This window comes from Amborella trichopoda, chromosome 9 (assembly GCF_054954075.1).
Source record: "Amborella trichopoda isolate Santa Cruz 75 chromosome 9, AtrichopodaSantaCruz75HAP2 v2.0, whole genome shotgun sequence".
Classification (NCBI taxonomy): Eukaryota; Viridiplantae; Streptophyta; class Magnoliopsida; order Amborellales; family Amborellaceae; genus Amborella; species Amborella trichopoda.
In genome coordinates, this window is record NC_142344.1 from 22,208,266 (window position 1) to 22,236,212 (window position 27,947).

A 27,947-nucleotide genomic window follows, 5' to 3' on the forward strand; every position below is an offset into this window, starting at 1 on the left:
AGAGCAATTGTGCATGTGAGACTTGCAGGGAAACGCTTGCCTCATATTCCAGTTACTTGAGGGGAAACGATTTACCATTTCTATTTATTCTACTGCTTTCATCTGCAAGACTAAGAACGTTTGCAGTTCTCCATTTTTGTGATCTGCTAATAAAAGCTCCGCAATTCAATAAAAGAGGGATCAATTTCTGTGTTTCCCATGCCCTAACCCTAGATTCTAGCTGCATATCTGAGAACTGTCATCGTTCTGTTCGGAGACACTAGCTTCCAATCTTGGGACCTCGGTTTCCTCAATTTTCCTAGTAGTGAAGCTTAGTATCGGTTTCAGAGAAAAGAAGCCCTAGGTTTCTGCTTCCCGTTTTATCAGAAGCAGGAGAGCGAACGCAAGCTAGGTCTTTGCTTGTTCAAACCCTAGAAATGGCGAGCACTAATAAGGATGTGCAGTATTTGGAAGAAGTGAGTCACTTGCTTGATCGTGCAAAGGAGTTGCAGGATAGCGCCTCGTCGTTTCTCTCGAAGATGAAACATGAGGAGCAGTCCATCCTTCAGAGGGTCTCGGCTCTGCAGTCTGATCTCAAGAAGCTTCAAGCATGTGTTGCTTCTGCATCTGCAAGTGAAACGTTAGATAAAAGAGAAGCAGAGAAGGTGTATTTAGATCATATTTGATCGTGCTTTAGGATTTTGAAATGGTTTCTTGGTCTGGATATTTTTGACAAATCTATTATAAGTAGGGCGTTTTACATCAGATTTTATGGACTTTTTAATGTTATTGTTTTATTTTTATTTGTCAAATTTGTTTTTAATATGCATGACTTTGGGGTTCGTTAGACTGTGAAGAAAGCATCTCTGGTTCCTAAGAGTTTATTGGATTGTATTTTATTCAGCTTGATTAAAAATGTATTTTTTATATGATTTTGAGCTGCATTAAAAAATTTATACTGGTTTTGGTTCTGAGCTTAAGCCAGAAGACTGGGTTTTGGCTATTCTCTGAGTACAACTTGTCCTATTTTATTATTTCAGTATTTTAGTGATGTTTTGCTATCTTCTATCCTTCCCATGAACCTGGTCAAATATTTTTTACTGATTATCTCTCATTTTTATTGCTTGTTTCAAGTTGGAGGAAGAATTATCAAGGGCAAAATGCATGATTGCTGATGGAGATGTCTCTTCTCTTCTTCCAAGCAAATCAAATGGTACTATGCTGTGAATTTGCTGTCTTATGAGTGCTTTTTGCTCTTTGGATTTTCCTTTTAATTATGGTTTACAATGTTTGAAAGTGAGGGTGCCATACTCGTGAAAATTGGTGAAAATTGTTCAGGTAAGTTCCTGAGGATGTTCCTGGGCCCTATCAGTGTGCGTGCGACTAGAAAAGATGTCCAGTTAAAAGTAAAAGAGGAATACAACAATTACCGGGTAAGCATATTAAGCATGTAGTCTGTGAAATTCTACATGCATGGTCTTGTTTTGTGAAGGTTTTGTTCTTCTGCATGCTAATGTTCTTGTGCTTGTAGTTAATTGGTGCGGTGATAGAGGATGCATTGAATAATGGTAGATAGCGTTCATGTGAATGTCTTGGAATTAATCCTATATTTTCTGCGTTTGGTCTGCATAATTTCTTAATAAAACAATAAAATGTGGAAAAATTTGCATCTGTATGGTTTATTAAAGAGTTGCTCCATTGTGTTTTTTACTTCCTTTTCTTGTATAAAGTAAAACTTTGGATATGCTTTCATGGCTGCTATTTCAATAGGTAGATTATTACCATTATGGCGAATGACATTTGCAGCTTATCAAGTAATTCTTGTTGTAAGTCTGTGTTTTTAAATAATGTAACCTCACAAGCTGTTATGCAGTGGATAAGATTGAGGTAGTTTTTAAGCTTGTCACTGAAATCTGGGACATGGATTTAAATTCTTTCAGATATCTATTTTGCATGTTTACATTGTCAGCTACTCCTTGGTAACATTTGGTGACTTCCATTTCTGACATTTAAAGCTCTTTGTTGGTAGTACTCCATGTACCTTTGTTTCACGGGGGACTGAAGGCATTAGACACAAACGGTGCTCAAGATGATGCACTGAGGTCTATTTGGAAAATTAATTGCACTGTCTGATGATAGCTGCATTAAAATTCTTGATATAGTTTGGTGTGAAAAATATTCACTTCTTCAACCTTGTTCTGAGCATTACATGTTGGCAGGGGTACCTGGTGTATAATTTGGTTTATGGGGAATTTGTTCTTGTAGGTGTTATTAAATTTTTCTCCTGATGTGTAATGCTCTTATTTTGTGTTTTTGATGCTATTGGGCAGGACAGGACAGCTGTTATGTTCCTGCTATTTCCATTCGCACTTCTTATTCTAAGATATGCAATCTGGAAAGGATGTTTTCCTGCTTGGGCTGTTCAATTATATCAGGTATTGTATAGTTACTTACACTTATTGGAATAAGAAAACCAGTTATTAAAAGCTTGGAATCGGGCTCAAAGTCACCAGGGTTCTGAGGCTGGGTCGGAGGATGACTTGACCAAGTTGTCGGTCAGACTTGGTCAAGTCTCTAGAAATAGTACAATGAAAATCGATAACTTGGGTTAGACTTGCCCAAAGTCTTGGGTTTATTCATCATCTATACCCAACTCTCTGCTGGTTCCGAGTGACTTGGGCAAGTCCGAGCCAGAGTCACCGGCTTTTAAACACTAAAAAAAACTTCATTCTTTTCATTTAGTCTGGTATTTTGAGGGCGGACATTCTATTTTCATGAAAACTCACCTCTGCATGTTATCCAGGCTTGGTTGTTATTTCTCTACACAAGTTTGGCTTTGCGAGAGAACATACTGCGAATAAATGGGAGTGATATTCGTCCATGGTAAGGGACATTGGGTTCTATTTTTTTGTATTACGTTTTGTTGATTCTTATGCTATTAGTAACTTTTAATGCATAATGACCTTGGAACATCTGTTGATGTTTTACTATTATTCTTCTTATTTAGTTAGCCTGAATGTGGGATAGAAGAACTGAATGGATATGAAAAGATTGGAGAAGATAGGCAAAGTAAACAAAGTTGAAATAAAGAAAACTAAACAAAAAATAAGAAATAGATCCAGGAGGTAGAAAAGGGGCCCCTAACTATAAAAAATTGTTGGAGGAAATTTTGGATATACATCTCATCTGCCTTGTCCATGATCACCTTTCTGTTGAACACTATGTGGGTTTCATTTGCGAAGATCGGTCTGATTCTTGCGAGATGATATCTTGAGAGTTTGTGCTTGTGTACCTGATAAATTAATAAGAATCTTCCAACATCGTTCCTTCATGTGATATGAAGTATGTGATATCGGATCTTACCTCAGAATAAATCGACATGTAATCAAATTGGGCATTTTAAGAATTTATTAATCATAATCATGAATCTGTTTATGGGTTGTGCATACTATGGTATGCCTCTGATAATAAAAAATGTGATACATCTGGGGCCTTATATATGGGATGGGGCATTTGGTGGTTAGAACAGAGGAATTGTGAACAGATTAAGTGTTTTACAAATTTCCCCAAAAAGATAGAAAAAAAGAAAGTGTTCACAAGAAAATATAGAGGTGAATGAAAACAAAGCTTCCCATTGAAGAAATGGCGCAGTCCACAGTCTGATATAGAGACTGGGCCACACTTTTCTAAATGTTTCAACTGATTTCACTTACAAAAATTTATATAAATTCTAATCTACCTCCCGCTCTTTAGGAAGACACAATGTGGCGTATTTGGTCTTTTACTTACATTCTGGAGCTTTTTGTTCTGCTCTGTGTTAGGGGTTTGGTATGGTTTCCATTTTCATCAATTACATATTACTGCATTTGTTTCTCACTATTATCTGTTTCCTGAGACCTTGTTCATTTGATAGTGCACATAAGAGCTATGTTGCATGGATAACTCCAGCATGGATGTTGTATTTGCTTCAGATGCTTCAGAGGCATTTGTGAGATGTAAGAAGAGAGGAGGAGGACGGGTGAGGGGAGGAAGTTATGTCATAGTCATGTCTGTAGCTGTATCTATCCTACATTCTGAGTCATTTGTAGCTGTATTTATCCTACATTCTGAATCAAAGCACATCCCTTCTTGCTTGAATGCTCTTCTTTTATCCTTGCACCACATCTACCTTTTTGTTGTACCTACATTTATATTGTATTTTTCTTCGGAATTTCTTGCACATGGGCCCAGGCGTTGTTACTTATCCTCTTAGAGATGGTTCAGGAGAACTCACTTTTGAATCAGAAACCATTTGTTTCCATATAGAGGTAAATGAGAAGAGTCCAATAAAATCAGATAACTGAGAAAACCTTAATAAAAATCCAATTTTAGAAAAATGCAATTTAGGGTTCACTACAAGTGATTTGTGCATTGGTTGTAGACAAGCATGCAGAAGATAGGTTGCATGGTGGAAGGGTTTCCGCAGCTGAAAATGGCAAGAATGTACGGATCCTTGAGTCAAAACCCTCTCTTATTCTAAAACATTGAATTAAAACATTCCCCCCCCCCCCTCAAAATAAAATAAAATAAAATAAAATTAAAGCACGGATTTGGACAATTGCTGAATTTATTGATTTTAGTGTTATCAGGTGCTTTGAGCATATTTAATTATATGTTGCAGTGTTTCAAAAAACGCTAGGTGGCACCTAGGCTGTCGGGGGGTCTAACTTGGGCGGCCCAATAGAAAGAAAAATGACTGCAGTTTAAGTGTCTAAGTCTAACAATATAACTATATAATACATAATCGATAATCCATATTTTCATGAATGAGGAGAATTTAGATAGTCCATAATCCATATTTCCATACAATGCTAGAACCATACAAGCATACGCACAAGAGTTAGATAGTAGAAACTAGAAACTAAAAATTAAGAAAAAGAAAATTTACAGCTAGAACTCAATAATGAACACCAAGAGTCGAGCGTTTTCATTCTTTAGTCATCATCATCATTATCAGTAAGAGTAGGGTAAGCCTCATCATATGCATTAGATTCGAGTACATCATCATCAGAGTCATCTCCCTCTTCAGCATAATGCTCGTTCTCCTCTGTTTCTTCTGAATTTGCATCTTCCTTCTCGTCTTCTACCTCCCTCTTACTTTGTGTAGATGATGCCTTAGGTGTCTTGGTTGCTCTACCTGGTGCCTCTTCACCCTCTTCTTTCTTTTTTGTGCTTCCTTGAACTCAAATATTGTTTAATCTCCTCCCTGGTAGTCTCAGGAACATTTTTACACGGGGTAGCATCCCTGTTAATATTGGCAAGGTGTTTCTTGAACTGGTAAATACCTCCATTAGTATACTTTCTATAATAATTACACCTAATATGATTTTTGTCCTTCGGATTCGGGTTATGACCATACTTCCAATCTGGATCACCACTTCTAGAAGAACCTAGAGAAGATATTTCCATAGAAAAAGGCTTATTTTCTTCTTTTACTGGTTCTATTAAATTCAAATCTCATCCTGAATAGCTTCAAGAACTTTTTTACAAGAAGTAACATTCTCTTTAATATCGACAAGGTGTTTCTTGAATCGGTTAATACCCCCATTGGTATCTTTTCACAAAAATTACACCTTATACAATTTTTATCGTTTGGTTTTGAGTTATAACCATACTTCCAACCCGGATCACCTCTTTTAACAGAACCAAAAGTAGACCTATCCAAATGACAAGGATTTTGTTCATTATGTGTTTCACTAAACTCATATATTGGTTGATCTCCTCTCTGATAGCTTCAAGAACATTTTTACAAGGGGCAACATTCCCTTTAATACCGACCCCTTTTGTATCCTTTTCACAGTAATGGCATCTTATGCAATTTTTATCCAAAGGATTTGGGTTATATCCATATTTCCAACCTAGATCGCTACTTCGACTAGATCTTGAAGAAGACATCTCAAAATGATAAAAGCAAGCAAAAAAATAAAATTTCGCAGTTAATTTAATTGCTCGATCTCCAAACTTCCACCTCTAAGATGTTTTTTAATGCTAAAATCTTCAAAAACACCCTCTAATAGGCCTATAAAAACTCCAAAACTAAATCTAATCTTAATGGGTGATGTTTGAATCCATTTGTTGTAACTTTGAAAAACACTTCGATCCAACAAAAATCACAAAATCTAGTTTCTTTGGTGGTTTCTCTCTCTCTCTCTCTCTCTCTCTCGAAAATGAGCTCTAGTGGGTTTAGGTTTCAAATGAACCTAAAACTCAGCCTTTTTTTTTTTCTATAACGTCAACTTAACCTAAAACCCACCTTTAAAAATAATATTTTTTGAAAAAACCCCCAAAAAAGCCCCTCAACAAATGGCATTTCCACCCTTGGGCGGGGCATAGGCCTTGTGCAGCCGCCTAGGGATAGCCCACCTAGGCCTGGGTGATGCGCCCAGGCCTTTTGGATTGCCTAGGCGTTGGACGGTCCGTTTTTTAAAACATTGATATGTTGTGTGTCTTTGGCTCTGCAAACCATATTGTGCCATCATGCCTCATGGCCCTGGTCCGTGGTGCACAGACCTATGAAACTCAGAATTTGTTGCGAAAGGTGGAAAGCATATCCAATTCAATGTTTTGCTCTTTAAACTCTTGTGATGCAGCTTATTTACCTTGCAATCTATTTTTTCTTGTTGTAGGTTTTGCATGTTTGTGGTATAGTATCATACTGATGTATTTGCCACTAGCTCTTTGTGCTATAATATTGGACATGAAATCATTAACAGTGGAAAGAGGACTATTGTGGAGTTTAAAAGCTTTAATGCTGACATATGTTTGCAATTTATGCGTGATGAACACTTTGTAGTCCTGAAGATGAGTAGGCTTTGGGGGTATCTATGAGATTATCTCCGTCTTGTAAGACAGTGGGGCACAAGTAATAATATATCTTGCACACTGCTGTTCGTCATTTAATGGTGATAAATTTGTGAACAATTAGAAAATCTAGCTTTATCCACATATGATGTTAGTAGTCCAATATTCCTCTTCATTCTTGAGTGGTGTGCAGTTTTTGAGCTCTAGCATGTTCTCAATTCTCTGCATTGTGTATTTATTGAATGAGAAACTGGTTTGCTGCTCTTGTTTTGTTGAATGACTGGAGTGGTCCCTTGTCCCAGCATCGACAATGTGTTGTGGGTCCTCCATTGTTCTCTATTTGTCCAATTGAGTTGAAATGAAAATCTATTATATTCTCCTTTTTTCCAATGTAAAATAGAAACTAGTGAATCAGTATTCCTCGGGAAAAAAAAAATTAGTGTTGCAGCAAATGAATTTAAAATTGACAAGTTTGATTGATTGATTTATTTATTTGTTGATAGTTGACATAAATTGAAAGAGGTATGGTTAACTCGAATGCGACTGAGATGTCTACGTATGCTGTGAGGATGGGAGGTAGGGGTGAACATTGAGAAACAAGAACGAAGAGAGGAAAGTTGTTATAAGAGAATGATGAGGATCATTAGGACTTAAGTTTAGTCACATTGTTCTCTTGTAAACTTGCCAAGCTAGCCCCCTTCCTTGTCAAGTCTATTTACCACACCATTGGCCTCTCATTCACGGACCACTAGGATGCAAATTCTCTTCCGTTCTGTTAGCAATGCACAATAAATACTCGCTGTACTTCAACTAATAAAAGTGTAATGCTAGGATCTCCCAACCTATGTGGCAATTCAACTCCGGAATCTCACTCCCACATTTCGGGAAGAGGATCTTCAAAGGATCTCCCCCACCCCTCTTTCTCTCCTTTTCTTTAGGGATCTCAACCCCCCCCCCCCCCATAAAAGGCCATATAATAACAAAAATGATAATTTTCAAGCCAGCTAGCAATGCAAGTTCTCTTTTAATATAGTTGTGTTGCTAGTTGGCTATAAACAATGAGATCCGTACTTTAAAGAGTATGTATAATAAATTATACACACACACACACACACACACTTTAAGTAGGAGCAAATTTCCAAAAGGTTGGGATCAAGATCCCAAAAGGTTCGAGATCCCCAAAAGGTTGGGATCGAGATTCCTAACTTTTAGGGGTGTATCCCTAATATATGAATTGTATGGACAAAATTCCCAACCATAGGGATCTTCTCATGAAAAGGGCTTGGGTCCAGATGGTAGAGGCTAGGTCTTCATAGCCCTACGTCTCAAGTTCCATTCGTATGTAACCATGTCTCAAAAAAAAAAAAAAAAAAAAAGCAGAAAAAAAAAAAACAAAAACCATAGGGGTCTTCTCCCTTTCATGATCCCCCCACTCCCAATCCCTATCTCGCTCCAGATTTGCTTCCATTCTGAACAAGTTATAAAAGTTCCATTTATTTTGACTTCTCTTGACTGTGTTTTGAATCTCCTGATCCATGTTAAATGGATACTGCATCACATGAAGCTTCTAATTTATTATTTTTAAAGACATTCCAATTTACTTTAAATAGGTTGGTAGTGCAGCATTTTGCAAGTTTGAGGATCTTCAATGAGCTTAGTTTAATGAAGTTGTTAGTACAATGTCAATAATCCTTGGAGGCCCCTAATGCAATAACATTCTAGAAATCTTAGACCCCATTGTAGAGCTCAAATACCATGTTCATTGAACTGTACTGAAGTAAATTAACTAAGATGTAAACATTGAACCAATGGTTTAGACTCATGCATCTATATACAAGGTCCTATAAGGACTGAAATGTGAATGGCCTTATCACTTTTACCTTTAATGAGTCGAATGCCAAAATGTCCCTATATGTTGTAGATGTTGTAGATGTTATGAACTACATCTAACATGTTAAGAGGCTGTTCTCTTCACGTGACATATATGGTGTATGCAATTTATGAAGTAGTCTTAACCATTTCTATAAATTGAGTCTCATGAATACCCTTTTACTGTGTTTGGACATGGAATTAATTATTATTCTTATGGCGAATCTTGATGGTTGTTTACATTTTAGTTTTGTTTGAAACTCTTCTTGCATGTGTAGGTGGATATACCACCACTACTGTGCCATGATGATGGCACTTGTCAGTCTTACGTGGGAGATAAAAGGACAACCTGATTGTTACCAGAAGCAGGTGGTTTCTGCTCGTTATATTTCATTGATATGCCAGCAAATATTTTTTATTATCTATTGATTGTTAGATGGAGAGGGTTTATATGGTTTGAGTGAAATGATATGCAGAGAGGGATAGAGCTCTTCTTGACATGGGCTATGATGCAAGGTGTAGCCATGCTTCTGCAGAATAGATATCAACGGCAAAGACTGTATACTCGTATTGCGTTGGGAAAGGTAGTCATCATAGCTTTTTGGGTCTATTATATATTACATTCTATCTGCCAATATGGTTCGTCAGAGTTCATTGATATTTGTGCGAACTTTACATGTATTAGTCTTGCTCATTTATAATCACATGATTTTCATGCAAACTCTACTAGTAACATGCTTCATTAAATACAAGTAACAGATAATTATGGTTAAGACCCTGTGGACTGAGTAATGCTGGTAGCAAGTTAGTATGAGCTGACAGACTAATTCTGCAAGTTCTACCATCTATTCATTAATGTTGTTTTTTTTGGGTAGTTCAGTGGTAGGAATTGAACTTGAGATGTAGCTTTGCTTGACGTTAACTTCTAACCACTCAAGCCCAAGCCCAAGCCCAAGCCCAAGCCCAAGTCCTCATTATGGTTAACAACATTGGATGGTGATGGAGCCGATAGACTTCTTCAAGTGCATACTCTGAATTAAGAACTGAAAGCGTCTGGATTTGTTTGCTTAGGTTCCTCTTTATTTGAGGCGCTATGTTAGTTGATCACTACTTTGGGAATAGTTGCAGTTCCATTTTGGTGGATTAGGATGAAAGAGAGGCTGTTTTAGGACAAATAAATTAATTAGTAGCTAATTGGTAGCTTTTTAATAATATTGTGCTGTTCATATTGGGAAGCATGACATTCTTAGATGTGGTAAGTTAGACACCTATTGATGTATCTTGTTTGTTGATTAGAGTAAGAGCTTAAGTTTTTCTTTCTCTGTAGGGTGTGGATGACTTGGGGATAGCCTCTCTCTCTCTCTCTCTCTCTCTCTCTCTCGCTCTCGTTCTCTCTCTTTCCCTACGCTAGCAGGGATTTATGTGGAAATTCCATCCATTATATTAATTGTGAGAAAATGTACAAGAGTGTGGTGCTAGTCCATGTGCAATATAATATTTACTATGTACCTCACTACATGTCTTTGTTTATCACTTTATGTTTTCTATGGACCTCACTGCAATATAATATTTACTATGGAAATTCCATCCATTACATTTTCTCTATCTACTTAGTGTTTTCTCTATCTACTTAGTGAAAAACAAACACATTTGCTCTATCTCACTTAAGGTCAACTGAGAATTTGTGTTTCCATCTTTCATAGATGACTACTCTTTCATTCATTGTGTGGATTATCTTTACTTGCAGGATTTCCCATAGTTGAATGGGATCGTAATGATCTTCCCTTTTCCGCCATATCTTTTTTGCCATGTGACCCAAATTAGAGTGGAGAGAATTACTCCTAAGCTTGTCTAGCAACTTGTTGAATTTCTATAGAACTGATTTCTAGGAGGTTTTGGATGTTTTAGCTGGTTGTAGTTTGGTGTTGGATCTCCACATGATTGCTTTCCAAATCTCACCAACAAAAGCACATATATTGAAGCGATGATCATGATTTCAGTCTCAGGTTTACATAAGAAGCATCTATTGCACCCAGGATAACCCATTTTTTGTGTTCTATTTGCAGTTGTAGCATTATTTGATAAGCTCCACATTGGAAACCATGAGATCGTCGGTGTATTGGTTTTTCCTATATAGCCTCAAGCGTTTATTTTTGGTCCTGTACTCTCTAATAAGTTCATGGGCACTTTTGAAGGTGATTCTCCATTACTTAGGCACCCATATGAGCTCATCTTTATCCCCACCACGCTGATAGGAGGCCTTTTCTAATATTAGCTTCCAAGCCCGCAATCTCCTCCAACTTGTAGGATGAGGAAGTCACAGTGTATTTCCTTTCCGTCATAAAATTGGGAGATAGTTGGGGATCTTCCAAGGTCCAAGTCTCTTTGTGATTACTTACCGATACAACGCATACAAGGACCCTCCTGTAAGCCATGAATCAAACCAAATTGATTTTAGAGCTAATCCCCTGCAATCCATTCACTGGTATTATTCTGACATGGGGAAGGAAGCTTGCAAGAAATATTTTCATGCATAAAAAAAAGTAGTAGTATCTCGGCTGTATCTTGTGAGAATGTGGTAAACTCACAAGGTATCCTATTGATGCGTGTTGTAGAACTAGGACCAGGAACATACCATCCTGTTTTTATACCCCTTGTTAGGATTAGGGATAAGGGACACATTTTTGTGTCTAATTTGTAGTATGAGTTCTTTAATAGAAATCATAGGTAATGCTTTTCAAAGACTTGCACTGAATAGGGGATGCCATGTGGATCATTCTGATCTTGCTTTGTTACATGAGATTTTGCACGAAATGTCAATGTTGACATCCTTTGTTAGTTCGCGAAGAGAAGATGAGGCCAGACTGTCAACAGACACAATCGATGACTCTTAAGGTCTATTCTTCAAAAATTTTTTATTGGGGTGTTTGGAGTTGTGGGGTAGTGTTAAATGGATTAACTTAATGATTCAAAACTTGATGACTCGGGCTTGGGCTCGCTTGAGTTACTCTGCTGGACCCAGTTCAGAAACGTTGAGGACTAGGCTGAGTCTCCTTGTGCGAGAGAGATTTTTTGTTATTTTCAAGAGACTCGGCTGAGTTGGATTGCTGACTCGGTTGAGTGGGACCGTTGACATGGGCTCTGGTTTGTGGCCAGTTGGGATCCAAGTCTGAGATTTGAATTATTGATGAAGCTCGAGGCCATCCACATTGACTTAACGATTGATATAGTATCCGCTCATTAGATATTCTATAATCAAATGTTGTACACTGGTAACACAGTAGCAATTGGCCTTCTGGATTTTAAAGAGATGGAATGAGTAATTAATCGAATGGCTTGTATGTACTACAGAATTTTGAACAATTAATATGTACTTGAACAATTGATATGTACCGTTCATTAGATATTCTATAATCAAATGTTGTACACTGGTAACACATAGTAGCAATTGGCCTTCTGGATGTTAAAGAGATGGAATGAGTCATTAATTGAATGGTTCGTATGTACTACAGAATTTTGAACAATTAATATTACTTGAACAATTCATATGTACCGTAGATTGAGTTTAACCGAGGGAGTAAATGGACACAGTATGCTCCTGTGGAAACATGAAATCTTTTGGCTTCAAAATTTCATGGTTTCAGTGAATCCAAAGTATGGCTTGTCTACGACAGCCTTACGTTATCCTAAATTGTTCAATATGGAAGTTGTTTTATGATTTAGATGGTGAATTTTCTTTATATCTCATAGTGGGTTCAAAGTTTCACACGAAGGGTCCATAACATTATGCTACCAGAAAGAGCCCAATTAGGAGCAGATTTGGGGTGACTTCCATCCCCGACCACTACAAAAACTACAAAAGGAAAAAAAAGAGCACCTGGATGGTTGTTTGAGCGGTGACTAAGGACTGCCAGGAGCACGGACAATTTTCTAGTTTTGGTGGGAACAATGTTCAAGAAAGCATAGGCGCCCGGCCTAGGCATTTTGGGGGCCTGGCTGCCTAGGCGCCCAGGCACTTGCCGAGGAACAGGGTACTGTTAGTTTCAAAACAGTGAGACGTAATTTTACAGTAAGACTTAAATGAATATATAAGATCTTAGTTTCACACAAGACTTAACTCATAATTATTAAGATATCACATAATTATTAATTTATCAAATAAAGTAAAACAAAAATAATAGAATATCAAAACATGACACATTGTACAAGAAAAGAATCAACTGTTCATAAAAGAATACAATATATGCCCAATTTCAGCATCCAAATGAAGAAAAATTCAATTATAAAAAAATTCAATCTTTCAACTACCAATATGTAAATATATTATAAAAGAAAAAAAAGTAAAAGAAAAAGCAAATGATTCACAACATAATATGTTATAGCAAAATCAAATCAAAACCCTTATTCAAATATGATAATATTTTTAAAATATCAAAATCAAATCGATGTCGGTGCAAGCCTCATCTATTGGGTCGCCAAAAGCCCTCAAAATCGATTACTAGGAGGCTCCAAAAACACTCACTAATTATTGTCTTTGTTTGGGAAGACATCAAAAAAATAAAAAATATATCGATCTTTTGATAAATCACAAAAGAGAGGTTTTTGGGAAGTCTCTCTCACTAAAACGCGCGGTTTTGGTTTTGGGGATTTAGCGTATCCCCCAAAACCCGTTTCCCTCCTTTTTAGGGGGGGGGGATGACAATTTTTGACCTCGCCCAGGGTTTTTTCTGCCTCTTTTCCTAACTGTCTCAAGGCGGGTGCCTAGACGCAGGATGCCTAATAGTCCCGCCTACCTAGTGTCTAGGTGTTTTTGAAATTTTTCTGCCTAGGTGGCTGGGCGGGCAAATTTTCGAACATTAGGTGGAAAGAAGGGATGTGGCAGTTGTTTTTTGACTTATGATTCTATGAAAGTGGAAGTGAGTGCTTCTATGGTCTCAATATGCAATTGCTTCTTCTTCAACTCCTCTTCCAGGACCTTCATTGGTGTTCTTGTACCGAACTTTTCTAATAAAGCTTTTAGGAGTTGAGCCTACGTCCTCCACACACACACACACACACACACACACACACATACACACTCTTTCTCTCTCTTTTACTTTTGTGGTTTTTAAAGGAGAGATTCTAGTCATTTTAAATCCCTCATTAGATCTATTCTGTGAGGTAGTAGGTGAATGGTCTTTCTGTTTCTTAATGGGTTCAAAGTTTCACTCAAAGGGTTTATAACTTTATGCTACCAGTACCAGAAAGAACCTAGTGTCAGACCCCCTCCTTTGTGTCATGTATGGGTCAAGTGAGGCATGCAGAGCACTTTGGTGTCACAACAAAGTAGAAAAGAATCCCCAGTTCGTTTACTGTCTTGTGCTATTTTGCAGGATTTAGAATTCTCTCTCTCTCTATCTCCTGGCAGGCTAGTTCCTTAGAAAAACTTAAATGGGGTACTTCTCGAGCCTTGTCCGCCTATGGTGGATGCGTATTCATGCTCTGACTGGTGTGGCTGGTGTGCCTATATGAAGGCGAATCTATATAGATAATGTAGGTGCTGCAAGAAGCTCAGATGCGTGGACACATGGGGACTAGTGGAAAAGTCTGTTAATGTTAGACCTTGGGCAAGATGGTGGGGACAATTGGCTAAGATGGGGGGACTTGATGCACCACCTTGACCAGCGAGCTGAGGCTTGGATAGTTGAATTATTGCCAGCATGATATGACAGGACATGGGCTTGCCTCATTTGCAAGATGCATGGGTGCCTTACACCTGCCTGGGCAGGCTTGTTCCCCAAGGATGGTTAAGTGGGGATTTGACTGTGTAACAGCCCTAGGCCATTGAGAAAGGGTGAGTTCACATCTAAGGGGCATGTGTGGCCATTGATGGCTGTAATGACAAGCATTTTTGAGCTGACATGCATGGGCAGCAATGGTGGTGCAGTCCTTAATGACTGTGTAATTGATGGAAGTGTGTGTGTGCCTATATAGGGGATATATAGACCCCCTTGCCCCTGAACTTTGATGGGAGTTTATAGCAGTACACAAACAAGTTTAAAGAGCTACTAAGAGTGGGATGGGGCCCTTCTCTATACTTTCTCTGTGCCTTATGTGTTTGTCTCACTCTATCTCTTGTGTTTGTTCATCTGGCCTTGCCTGTTCATTAAACCACCTCTCCTAGAAGGTCTATCCTTTTTTCTTGGATGAATAGTTTTGGAAGAAGGTATGTCACCCTCTGCCAGATTGACGCTTCTTGACATTTCCATTTAAGCACATTTCAAGAGTGTCCCTCTCCTACAAGAGGGTCTTTTTGCAGTCTTTGTTAATGTTTGCCTTTTAGCAAAGATAATTGTGTTGCTCCCCTTGCTGAACATGGAAACCCTTTTAGCTCTTGTAGTATACGTTAAGTAAAAGAATGCGAATCACTGACTAGTTACTTTTTTCAAAAAAAAGAAAAAAAGATGCACCATTGAGTGATCAAAATGTTTGTAGAGTTTTACATTTCTTTACAATACTTTAATAACTTTTGAGTTTGGAAGAATTATTCCATCTCTGTGTGTGCGTGTGGACATGTGTTTGGGCATGGTGCAGATGCATTTGATATCTAGAATCCCCCTTTTTGCCTTTTTCTCTATAACATTGTACGAATTACTTTGAGCAACAGGAACACAGGAATGAAATAAAATGGTTAAGAAATATTTCTGTAATACATTTATAAAAGATATTACGTACGAAACTGTTTCTAGCAAAACTAGTAACCATTTCTAGTAGCTAAGATCTTTATGTTCTTTCACTAAGATATGGCGGCATTGGGCTGGGTGGTTTAGCCCAGCCCGATCCTAAAAAAATTAGGGCCTAGGCCAACCCAATGGGGATCAGGGCTGGCCAGCCCTACTAAAAAAATCGATTTAGATAAAATTGAAGTTTGAAGAAAAAAACTAATGAATTGTGGAAATAGTTTTTGTTTCTGCATCTTCTTCCATCGGGTCATTTCAACTATGTATCATTAGTATTTGGTGTGTGTCTGGGTGGTTGCACGTATTTTTCATCATGTGGGAGTAGATTGTACACTTACTATCGCAGGCAAAAACTACCTACCTTTGAGGATTTTATGATCTAATATTTTGCAATAAATATTGAATTCACCTGAAAATATTGAATTCACCCGATGAAAAATGTCAAAAATGTTTTGAATTTTTCGAAGAACGTAAAATGCAGATCTGTATTCTCTGTTGAAGTGGGCATCATTTGGACCCTTTTTATGGTGTGATTTCACCTTTTTTTAATTTTTTGATAACCGGAATGAATTGAAAGGATATGCAAATTTTGGGTTCTAGCCAATCCCCCTAAGCAGGTTTTTACCCACAAGAGTAAGTGTACAATATCCTCCTGCTAGAAGCAGGAGTACCAAATATATGTCCAAAAAATATTATTTCTTGGGTGGGTAAGAGGATCATTTCTACACGCACTTCAATCTCACACTAGAAATCTTTGGAGTTTGACAATTTGTGCATGGAATTGGATGGTTTCTTTGAGGGTTTATTAAACATGAATAAAGAATACATTAAAAAACAAGAAGAATAAAGAATGAATGGAGATGATAAGGATAAGGAAAAAGAGGATTCTTTTTTATTTTTTTTGGTGGGGGCCAATTGATGGAATAGTGTAAGCCCAACGGCCCAAATTGAATCTGGGCTGATCTGACGGTCATAATTGCATTTCGCAGTATAATTTTAATATTTTTTATATAAATCCAAATAACATGAAATTTGGGGCGTCCATTATACTCATCAATTCGTACGTAATAAAAATATTAAGCAAGTAATTTGCAAAAATTAAATTGATCAAAATACCCCTGAAGCTTTTCAGGGGTATTTTGGTCAATTTTTTTTTTTTATGAATTTTTTTTTTGATATTTATACTAGATTCTACTATTTTCAAATAATAAACACTCCAAATTTCGAGTGATTTGGATTTGTAAAAAAATAAAATAAAATTCAAATGCAAAATGCAATCGTGATTATTGGACCAACCCAGATTGTTGGGCTTACACAATTCTATCAGCAGGTGAGCTGACAGTAGCTTTTTCTATATATATATATATATGTGTGTGTGTGTGGGGGGGGGAATGCTTGCATGCTTCCCAAGTCCCGTAGACCCTTGTCTTGCTACCCTCTAAAGAAATCATCTTAGCAAGATTTACTTAAGCCCATATTTTGGGGATGATTTTAAAAGTACTAGATGAACAATTGCAAGATTTTGAGCCCATGTAACCTCCGATTTGTTAGTGAATCAAATTGGATTGCTGGAGCTGACTTTATTTCCTCTTTCCCTAGTAAACCATTTTTTAATTTTATTTTTAATTTTTTTCCATGAGCATGTGCCATCATGTGCTTGTATAATATCCCGAACATGTTTATTTGGTTGGTGAACCTTGGTTGTATGGAGATGGGGCATATCTATGCCTTCTTACGCCTACACACACATATAATACTATATGGAATATTTTATGATCATAATTAACCTTGCTGGACATTTAGCATCATTCTTTTGCTATGATTTGTTTTTTGTTTATTAACTTTTTAGTGACTATAGAGACCGGAAATTATTATGAAAAGGCATGTGTTTGCAATGTATGGTTGATGCAATCATTCACATATGCTATTTGGTGTTTGTTACTAACTAAAAAAATACCCTCTTCTTTTACTGACAGTTTCACTCTTCTCCTAAGCCATCATCATCATCATTGGAGCTTTTTCCCAATTATTTGGGGTTGGCTAGACCAATCCTGGTCTTCCGTTTGGCCCTACTCTTCTCCTAAGTAATGACATTAAATGCACTCAAATAGAAAGATAAAGGGAAATTTAGATTTAACCCCCACTCACATTTGGCCCAACAAAAATCCTCCACCCCCTTACTATGAGTTCCAATGGTTCTTATAAGAAGTCCTAATATAGGATTTTAACCCACTTATGGACTACAATGCCCTTATAGTTTTTCTACCATTCTGCTCTACTCTTCTCCTAAGTAATGACATTAAATGCACTCAATAGAAAGATAAAGGGAAATTTAAATCTAACTCCCACTCACGTTGGACCCTACAAAAATCCTCCACCCTGTACTAGGAGTTACTATGTTTCTTATAAAAACTGCTAATATAGGATTTTAACACACTTATGGACTACAATGCCCTTATAATTAGTAAAAGTATATTGCCACAATGTCTCTCTCTCTCTCTCTCTCTCTTTCTCTCTCTTTCTCTTTCTCGGTCTCTCTAGCTCTCTCTCAAACTGCCTATGACAATATTGTTCCTTTTCCCCTTCCCTTTCTTCTTCCCTTTCTCTGGTTTCTCTGAAAATTATTCAGTTCATCCTTGAACATTTCATTCAATTCCCCTGGAACAAAATGGAAACATGTCCAGATCCCCTAATAAAAAATGGTTAGACTCTTGTCTTGACAAAAGGAACACCTAAAAGGCGAGCGCCTTCAACTGATTCGGTAAATATTATAGAACTCATTTTCACTTATTTTACTTCTTCGGTGGAAGAAATCAGAACCCACCAGTACTTCTTACTCTGGTTCAGAATGGAATCTGGAGACAATGGCAGGTTTATATTTGGTTTTGAAGAGAAAACGTGTTTTGTCTCTGGTTCTTACTCTCTGTATCTGAAGAGAAATTTGAGACCATGAACATCCCAGTGGATAGACTCATCCGTGGATGTTTCTTGTGATGACTTGGAAGAGAGAGAGAAAACCCGTTTCAATTTCTCTCTCTAGTTCACTGGATGAGTCTATTGATATAGAGGATCACTGTTGAATGTAGACGAGAAACAAGCATCCGTGCAGGATTCTGAAGGATTGGGGTCCTCATTTATCTATCAAAAAAAGGAATGTGTACCAATGGAGATCGTTCCTCTAAATTCCAAAGAAATGGTGGGTTCTTTATTATGTATGAAAGCCAAATTCGAACTGGTTCCTCACTTTGAAGTCATGGGGTTTGGAACTGAAATCTGTATCAATGGAGATTTCTCTCTCTAGTTTAGAAAAAAATTCTGAACGAAGGGGTGCTTCTCTTTCTGGTTTGGGATTGAAACCACAACCAATTTCTGTTTCTTCTTCAGTCTAATGATGACAAGAGAGCCACAACAACTGCCATTTCTCTTTGGATATCCAATGCCATGAAAGCTTCATTTACTGTTCAAGAAGAGAAACCCAAATTCTAGCCCAAACCCAATGTGGGTTCTTCCTATGCTCTCAAACCACAAACTGATTCATGAAAAAAATCCAAATCCTCTGAGGTTTTTCTCTTCTTTCAAACCATGGAAACATTCTGGTTTAATAGAGAAACCCAACTTCACTATTCAAGAAGAAGATAAGAAAAGCCAGAAGCAGAAGTACAACAATTAGGCCTTGGGACCATCATGGAGGGTGGTGGGGGGGGGGGGGGGGGGGGTGTTATGTGGGTTTTTTTTGTGACATGATAGTTGTTGGAACTTGGAGTTGTGTTTGCGCCAAAGGGATTGAGGGTTTTTGTTGGGTTAAATGTGGGTGGGGGGTTAATTGTAAGTTTCCGTGAGAAATATTTTGTATTATTGCTAGTTATATTAAGTGCTAAACAATAGAAAGTGTTGGGTAGGACACGAAGATCTTTTGGCTAGGTTGTATCGTTATGTTGAAATGGCATATGAGCAGTTACTTTCAATTCACAGCCCCTCAAAAATGAAAAGTTGACATTAGAATGGCTCATGAATAGATGATAACCACGAATACCCTCCAAGTTGTATTTTTTTTAACTTATTTAAAGAGCTAAATTACAGGTATTAGCACTGTATATGGCGCTTCCTTTAGCAGTTTTATATTTTTCTTTCCACTTTGAATTCTCATTTCTTCGTTCATGAAATGTCCTCTTGAATTTTTTTTAAAACTATTATATGTTTGGTGATATAAACAGATTTTTGCTGTTTACATTAGTTGCTGCCTTTTAGGTCTCTGAATATATTTTTTTACTTTATTTTCTTCCACGTTCATTGTCCATTACCTTAAATTTCTGTAATTTGTATGTGCATTCATCTGTTTATTGTGAATTCAATCAACCTCAGATTCATTCTTCCCTCAGGAGAATTCTTGTTGCTCCCAACATTGGAGGCATCCAAGAAAATATTGGTTTAGAGTAATCTAATGATATGTTAGCAGAGTCTAGTTTAGTGGACGGAGGTGGATATATGGGCTGATGTTGGTTCAGTGCCCTTTATCAGGTAGTCTTTGTGTTGACCTTTCGGAAGCTAGGTATTGGCAAAGGCCCTCTGTCGTTTAACTCGTGTTCTGGTACTGAAGTTTGTTATCGACTAATAATGTGAGGATTATTTCTTTTTCTGGAGAAAAGATCGGGGATTGTTGAGTGGTTATTATTATCTTATCAAGTGTCACAGTAGTCTAGAGAGCTTGGTATTATCACGTTCACTGTTTGTGCCGAAAAAGGTGTCATGAACATTTTTATCAAATATGTGCTCACCTAGTTTCTTCATACCTATGTTGTCAGCCTTGTAAATGGAGATGGTAAAAGTAAATTCCTTATTTTAAACTACATTTCTTTTTATATTTGCAGGCAAACAGAATGGATGTTGTATGGGGAGAAACTGCGAGTGTTGAGGGTCAATTGTGGCTGTTATATCCTGTTCTTTTCATTTTACAGGCAAGTATTCATATATAATTGTCTCCTCAATATGGCTATCGAACAGTTTGACCAGTATTTGCATGAATCATGAATGTTTGCTTGGTTTGGCCCAATAATTTTGGTAAATAGTTAAATGTCTACTCATCATGCATACACCTTTCTAAATGCTTATTTTACATCTTTGTAGCTGAGTTTAGAAAGTTATGTTAGGTTTTACTCTTTCACATGTATCATGCTTTACAAATTACTAAATGGTATTTAATGTGTCTATGGAGTTTTAAGGGTTTCATTGTTCATTTCTAGTGCAGTACTGTTATGAAATTTCAACAGCTATTGTCATATAATGTAGTAGTTGGATGATTAGAGCAAAGAAAAAGCATAATTGTCATCTAGGTATGTAAGCATTGAACATGTGAAGTTGTAAACTGCTTTGGTACGATTGTTAGACACTGTAGGCGACACTTGCTCCTAATGATGGAAGATTCTGATATATATCTCGTAGATTTGTTGCATAGTTTCATTTAGAGCATATGTCTGCTTAGGTCATTGCAAAATGTTTCTTTGAGTTCTTCGCAACAGTTTGGCATAATTCAAATTTCAGAAGAAAACCTTGGTGTTGATTTCTATCAGTAGTGTATATATTAGAGTATCGTGGTTCCGGAGGGTAGGTGAAACTCAGATACTCTTCTTTAGGTGTGCTTTTGCCTATAAGTTCCTCAAATATCAAGAGAAAATCCTTGACTAAGTATCTGTCTTTGAGAAGGGCCTAAACCGAGTGTAGTCTCAGCTAACCTACTGTTTACACAAGGTGGGTCCTGGCTTACCTTGTTATTTTTGTGGAAATATGCAATTGCATAGATATCCAGAGACCTACTGGGCATTGAGATTCTGCTTGTTATCTCACTTTTGGGCATAACATGACCTACTGGGCATTGAGATTCTGCTTGTTATCTCACTTTTGGGCATAACATCTTTTTTATTTGTTACTTAATAGCAACGTCATTAAGACTGGATCCGTGGTTGAACTGGTTGACGTACCAGTTTTGTCAGACCAGTCGAAATGGACCTGTTAACTGGTCACACTGGTCAAAGTTTTTAAATATTAAAAGAGCTTAGGCAAACACATAAATTTAGAAAAAATAAAAAAAAAGGAAACCGAAGAGGTTAGAAAATAAAGAAGATTCAGAAAATTATTAGGAACAATGAAAACTTGTTCGAAGCAAATTATGAAATATGTGAATATAACACCCCTTATTGCGTGATGCTCTCCACTTAGCACTAATTCATCAATCAATAACTAATTAGACAATGGATCTGAAAAATTACAAAGCCCCATACTGAAAAATATGAATAAAAACCTATAAAAGTGCATTACAAGAATAGACATTAAAAAACCCCTTACCTTTCCTGGAAAATATTCAATGAATGTGAAGTATTTGAATCATCATCGTGATCATCCAAGCTTTATCCCAATTATTTGGGGTTGGCTACATAAATCCTGTTCCTTCATTCTTCTCTTAGCATAGGTTCAGGATTCATGATCAAATGTGGCAAAATTTTATGCTGGCTACCTACCTATTGCAAACCACCGCTTTTACGTAGGCTTGGGACGGGTTAAGGGAAAGTTTAAGGTCTTCACCTTTATTAGACCAATGTGAAGTATTTGAATAATTGAAAAAAAAAATCGATTTATTCATATCAATATCATTATTAAAGAAAGGGAAAATAATTCCTTATCCCCTATTTTTAACTTCTATATCTCATGAGACCCAAGAATTGAAAATATTACTTGTAAGCAAAAAGTCTCCATCTTTTCTATCTTACAACCCCCTAGACCCCTTTGACCATAAATTTTTGACCCAAACAAACACTAAAATGACACCCTATCTAAACTCCATCTCTCTCTCTAAAATTCCATCCCTCTCTCCCATCACCCTCTCTCTCTCTCTCAAAACTCCATTTCTCTCTCTAAAACCCAAACTCCATCTCTCTCACATCACCGTCTCTCTCTCTCAAAACTTCATCTCTCTAAAACCCAAACTCCCTCTCTCTCTAAAACTCAATCCTCTCTCTCACATCACCATCTCCTTTTCTTTCGCAAAACTCCATCTCTCTCTAAAACCCAAACTCCATCTCTTTCTAAAATCAAGTCTCTCCCTGCATCTCTCTGGTTTTCTATTGTTGCAGCCACAAGTGTCCCCAATTGGGGCAGTTGGGTACACAACATTCAAATTTTGTCTGACTTTCACAATTCTCATGAATAAACTACTGAAGAATTTAGCAAACTGTCTCTCTAACAACTCGAATATAAGCAGATAGTATTACCTCCCTCATAATCACCTGATATTTACACATTCTTGAAGTATTTGGAATGTTGTGGCAAATTAGAGTCGTTGAACTAGGAAATAATCTAATAAATTCTGGTCCATTAAATATTCAAAAATCTGGCGTATTGCTCAGTATGTTCATGTTTTCTCTATATTACATTAAAATTTGCTGCAAATTATAGTGTAGATCAGATTGTTGATACATGTTTACCAAACCTATTCCACAAAAACCAAAAAACAAACCCAAAAGAACTGAAATTTTGGAAAATTACAAAATTTTGGAACTGAAATTTTGGAAACCCCTTCTGGTTTGGTTCCTGGCTCGACGAAAAAGAACTGAAATTTTGAAAAGTTGGTTCCTAGAACCATTCTCATGGATCTTGCGCCCGAAACCATGGATAGTGTGCGCATTGGTCCTTACGGCTAGATCTTCAGGTCTGATAACTTTGTGTTTGGTCAATCTGGTGCTGGAAACAACTGGGCCAAAGGCCACTACACAGAGGGGGCTGAGCTCATTGATTCAGTGCTTGATGCGGTGAGGAAAGAGGCTGAGAACTACGATTGCTTTCAAGGATTTCAAATATGTCATTCTCTTGGTGGATGGACTGGATCTGGAATGGTCAACATTTTGTAACGGCAAAAAGGTGAGGGGGCTTGAGAGGCAAATTGCAGAGAGACAAAGTGGGAGCTTGGCTCCCTGTTGGGCTGTGGCCAAGAGTGGCCTGTTGTATAGGCTTGTAGTGCTTGTGGGGCATGGATGTTTCTTAAAAAAATGAAGGCCTTTGCTTGTTCTCCTGATTTTGTTACATGTGATACCATTATCAATGGATAAGAAAACTGAATGGTGAGTACAGGGCCAAGAAGGCGTTGAAAACCAGAGCAGTAATGTTCGTTTGGATGGTGAGTTCAGGGCCAAGAAAGCGATGTGAGAGAGATGGAGTTTTAGTGAGAGAGATGGAGTTTTAGAGAGAGATGGAGTTTGGGTTTTAGAGAGAAATGGAGTTTTGAGAGAGAGAAACAATGATGTGAGAGGGATGTGAGAGAGGGATGAAGTTTAGATAGAGTGTCATTTTAGTATTTGTTTGGGTCAAAATTTATGGTTAAAGGGGTCTAGGGGGTTATAAGATATAAAAGGTGGAGACTTTTTACTTACAAGTAATATTTTCAATTCTTGGGTCTCATATGATATGGAAGTTAAAAATAGGGGATAAGGGGATATTTTCCCTTGAAGAAATCTCAAAATACTAAAAAACACATATAGTCCTAGCATTTCCATTGAAGATTTAAGTAGTGAACAGCCTAATCATTTTTTCATTTCAAACTAAAGAAAATAAGAAATACCCAAAATTCTAACCATGGAACAAATTTTATATATTAACATTCTCCGTAGTTCTATTATACAACCAAGAGTAAAACTAGAAATGTAAATTAAAACAATAGTACAGAAAAAAGCAAACATGTGTATACACAACATTTGCACAAAATCCACCAAATATGTGAATACCTGATATATTGAAGCCAAAAAAAACCATTATATCATTCACTAGAAACAACTGATTCCAATGATTAATAAAAAAAAATCATTGTTTGGAAAATCCCTAGAAAATGAAAATTTCTTCTAATGGTTAAAATCTAAAACAAACAAATTAGAAAACAAATCAAATAAACTTTCTTGGGGTTTGAAATAATGTGGATTCAGTGGTAGGGGTCCCCTCAGAAACTTGCTGGAATATAGCTTACAATCTAGGGTTATTGGGTAGAGAGGGAGAAATATTTGCTAACTTGCTCTCTCTGTTTTCTCTCTTTAACTCTGGTTTTGGAAACCCAGAACCCTCCTAAGCAATATAAATTACAAAACTGCGCCTTATTGTATTTGTAAAGATGAAAAAACAACCACAATGATCCAAAATAAGGAATATAAAAGGTTGTTTTTGGTCGTTATTATAGCATATCGGGATTGGGCGGTTCAGTCTGGACTAGTCAAAGCAGTTGATCCAGGCATGGAAACATATATTCTCTTGTTTGATGCTTGGTTCATTGGTCATGGTTGGAGACACCCCTCTATTCTTTTGTTTTTTGGTTTTTTTGTTGCAAGTTAGGGCATGAGTAGAAATTTAATAATCCTAAGTTCCTAACTTTCTAGTGATGGCAGCTCATTTACTTCATGAAGATGACAAAATTACCATTTCTTGATGAGAAAGATACAAAAAAAAGAAATTTTTTTAAAAAAAGAAACCACGTAGTTAGTAAATTCACTATTCACAATTTATTCGAACATTGAGGCTCTAAACAATCAAATTAGAACCTACCTCAAAAATTTTACTAGAAGAGATTGTTTTGATACCCAAATATCCTCAAATTGATCATCTCGATATCAAGATGCATGCACATGAGAAAAAAATGGATTTCAAGTTTTGAAAATAGTGTATTTTGTAGTGCATTTTTGGACCGTCAATTTTCAAGATTTTCAAGTTTTCATAGATCTGTCGATCTACACTATTTTTGAAGCTATAACCTTTATAAATGAAGGTGAAAATATATTTTAATGCTATCACAATAATTTTCAGTGTTGAAACCACATGTCTCGATACTATTTGAAGGTAGGCTCTAATTTGATTGTTTAGAGCTTAGGCTGTATACAAACCGCTCCTATATATATATATATATATATAAATCCAAATCACTTGAAATTTTGAGTGCCTATTCTTAAAAAATAGTTGAATCTAATAAAAATATTAAAAAAATAATTCGAAAATATAAATTGACTAAAATACCCTCTGAACTTTTCCGGGGTATTTTGGTCAATTATATTTTGCGAATTATTTTTTTTATATTTTTATTAGGTGCGCCTTGATGAGTAGAATATACGACAGTTTTCAAGTGATTTGGATTTGTAGAAAAAAATGAAAATTAAAATATGAAATAAGGTCGTGACCGTCAGATCGGCCCAGATTTAATATGGACCATTGGCTGTCACTGTAGCAGTTAGCCCGTGGCTGACAATGTCCATTCGCTATATATATATATATATATATATATATATATATATATATATATATTAAAATACAATGGGAATATAATGGGTTTAAGAAATCATCACCAATGGGTTGGCCTCTCAACAGCATGTGCTTGGGAGCCCATTTCCTTGGTAGCCTAATTTTTCACACGAGGACAAGGCAAAGATCCCGCTAATTAGTGGGCTGGCATGGGGCCAAGAAGCCTGGCCTGCCCTGGCCCAACTCTAAAAATCCTAGGCATGGGCCACAAAATGTGGCTTGAGAGCCGGGCCAGGGCTTGGCCACCACGGCCTGAGGCTGGGCGGGGTTGGGCTAGGGCTGGGCCAATGACAAGGCCGGCTCTAATTGGCCTTTTTCTTTTCTTTTTTTTTTCTTTTGTTTTTTCTTTGATTGTAGTTAGCCTGGCCCTACCCGGCCTGTCTTGATGGGGTTGGGCTCTGGCCAAGGCCAAAGCCTTTTCGGCTTGGTTTTGGCTGGGCTCAGCTCGGGCCAGCCCTATGGGATCAGGGCGGCCTAGTGTGGCCCGTCGCCACCCCTATCACTACCTGTTCTTTGATAGCATTTGTATTGTTTATTTTGTGGCATCGAGGGAAAACCGTATGGACTCATTAAAAGGATTACTACCATCTACCCTCTACAGAGTACAGAGTCATGGATGCTGAAAAGCGTGGCGAAGGACTTGAAGTTGTTTGTTTTCCTCTTCACATTGAAGTCAATGTTACATAGACACCGACAAGGGTGTCATCTAGTACATGTCTCAAGTGTTTAGTACTTTGACTTAAAAATCCAATATGGCCCGAACACATATATACAACATTTATATATATTATTTTTAAATAATAAATAATTTATCAAATAATGTTTACGATATACATTTTTTAATTTTTATTTTTTTTAAGAGAATCATTTGTGAATATAAAAAAATGAATAGGTGAACATGTTTAAAAAACAAAGTAAAAAAATGAAAATATAAAATTTTAGAAGTGTAAATGCATGTCATGGAAGAAAATAAAATATATTCTTTTATTTATGTCAAAAAAAATATTTGGCATAATGCATGTTATACATATTTCAAGATTGTGTCAGTAGAATCATTTGTAATTTGGTATTATCACAAGGGTGGTAAGCTTGAATTCAATAAAATGCATTTTATCTTTTAGAATATAAGTCACGTTTAAATTTTAGAGACTCTTTGTGGGACAATCTTAATATAATAAAAAATATAAAATGAATATAAAAAATGTGATTGTATACAATGAGATCATAGATGGATGTCACAATTACTTGCAACCATCCCATGTAAGGGCAACATGTGGGATCCAGTCTAAACGTGTCAACACATGTGGCGGTCTATATGTGTCAACATGTGGGCACGTGACAATGGAATATCTGAAGTGTTGAGGTAAACACTGTATGAGGTCCCTTTTTTTGTCTTTAGAGAGAGAGAGAGAGAGAGAGAGAGAGTGCTCCAATTTTCATTATAGATGAGTTCCAAGGGCCATGACTTCTGTAATACTTGGACCTGTATGTAATCTATTCCTGTCCCTCTTGGTTTTCATGTTGTTACATTGTATTGTACATAATCAATTTCAGGGTTTTGAAGCGTACATAGGGATACTGTTGTTGATGACTGCAGTGACCAGCTCTGTCTCCGAGTGGCAGGTAAACATTATGATATATCCAGAATTACATTTTCTTTTTGGTGATTCAAGAATGTTGGCCATAAATTTACTTTTAACCTCCTTTTCCCGTGGTCTTTCAAATGCCATCGAGGATAGCAAGTGGGTTCCACCTGGGTTCTTTTTAATTGAAGTGAGAATTAGTTTGATTAATTTGCCGCACTTTTTCTGGGGTTCAGGTAGTTGTTTGTGGAGGCCTACTGGTGATTATGGCATCTGGAAACTTCGCAAACACAGTTCAGACTCTTAGTGCTAAATTGAGGTTTAAGGCTAAGATGAAGAGAAGTAAGAGCAAGCAGGACTTGGACCAGGGCTCACTGGCTAACTTGAGATTGGGGAAGTCTTTATAGTCTGTATTATTTCTCCCCGCTTTTTTTTTTTAATTTACTGTCTTTCTTCCCGTTTGCCCACCCTCACAGTTTTCGTTTCAGGCTCTGTATTTTGTTGTTGTAAAATTATGTTTTGGTCTACTGGAAGATCTTACTAGCTGCTGGCTTGTGTGAGCATTAAGAACCCAGCTACTTTGAGCCTTTGTTTATCATTTTTTTTTAAAAAAAAAAAAAATTTAATTCTCTTCTAA

At 36.9% G+C, this 27,947-nt stretch overlaps 1 protein-coding gene across 2 annotated transcripts; it reads left to right on the forward strand.

Annotated features, from left to right (window-relative positions):
• On the forward strand, positions 1 to 27,947 carry LOC18436455 (uncharacterized). 2 transcript variants are annotated; one of them, XM_006846475.4, is made up of 10 exons: positions 1 to 644; positions 1,114 to 1,192; positions 1,318 to 1,412; positions 2,310 to 2,414; positions 2,783 to 2,862; positions 8,967 to 9,057; positions 9,165 to 9,272; positions 20,276 to 20,362; positions 27,282 to 27,350; positions 27,547 to 27,947. In XM_006846475.4, exons 1-10 carry the CDS (start codon positions 417 to 419, stop codon positions 27,715 to 27,717), a joined length of 1,113 nt encoding a protein of 370 aa, XP_006846538.1. In that variant the 5' UTR covers positions 1 to 416; the 3' UTR covers positions 27,718 to 27,947. The 2 variants fall into 2 exon arrangements, with proteins under 2 accessions (XP_006846538.1, XP_088701945.1); XM_088845819.1 differs by having other exon boundaries at positions 2,315 to 2,414.

What these genes read in the sequence shown, in the direction of transcription:
- LOC18436455 (XM_006846475.4), top strand. Translation starts at nt 417, where the DNA reads ATGGCGAGCACTAATAAGGATGTGCAGTATTTGGAAGAAGTGAGTCAC. An exon ending in TCTTCCAAGCAAATCAAATG is followed by an intron (nt 1,193 to 1,317) that starts GTACTATGCTGT and finishes AAAATTGTTCAG; the next exon opens with GTAAGTTCCTGAGGATGTTC. An exon ending in CTCGTATTGCGTTGGGAAAG is followed by an intron (nt 9,273 to 20,275) that starts GTAGTCATCATA and finishes TTATATTTGCAG; the next exon opens with GCAAACAGAATGGATGTTGT.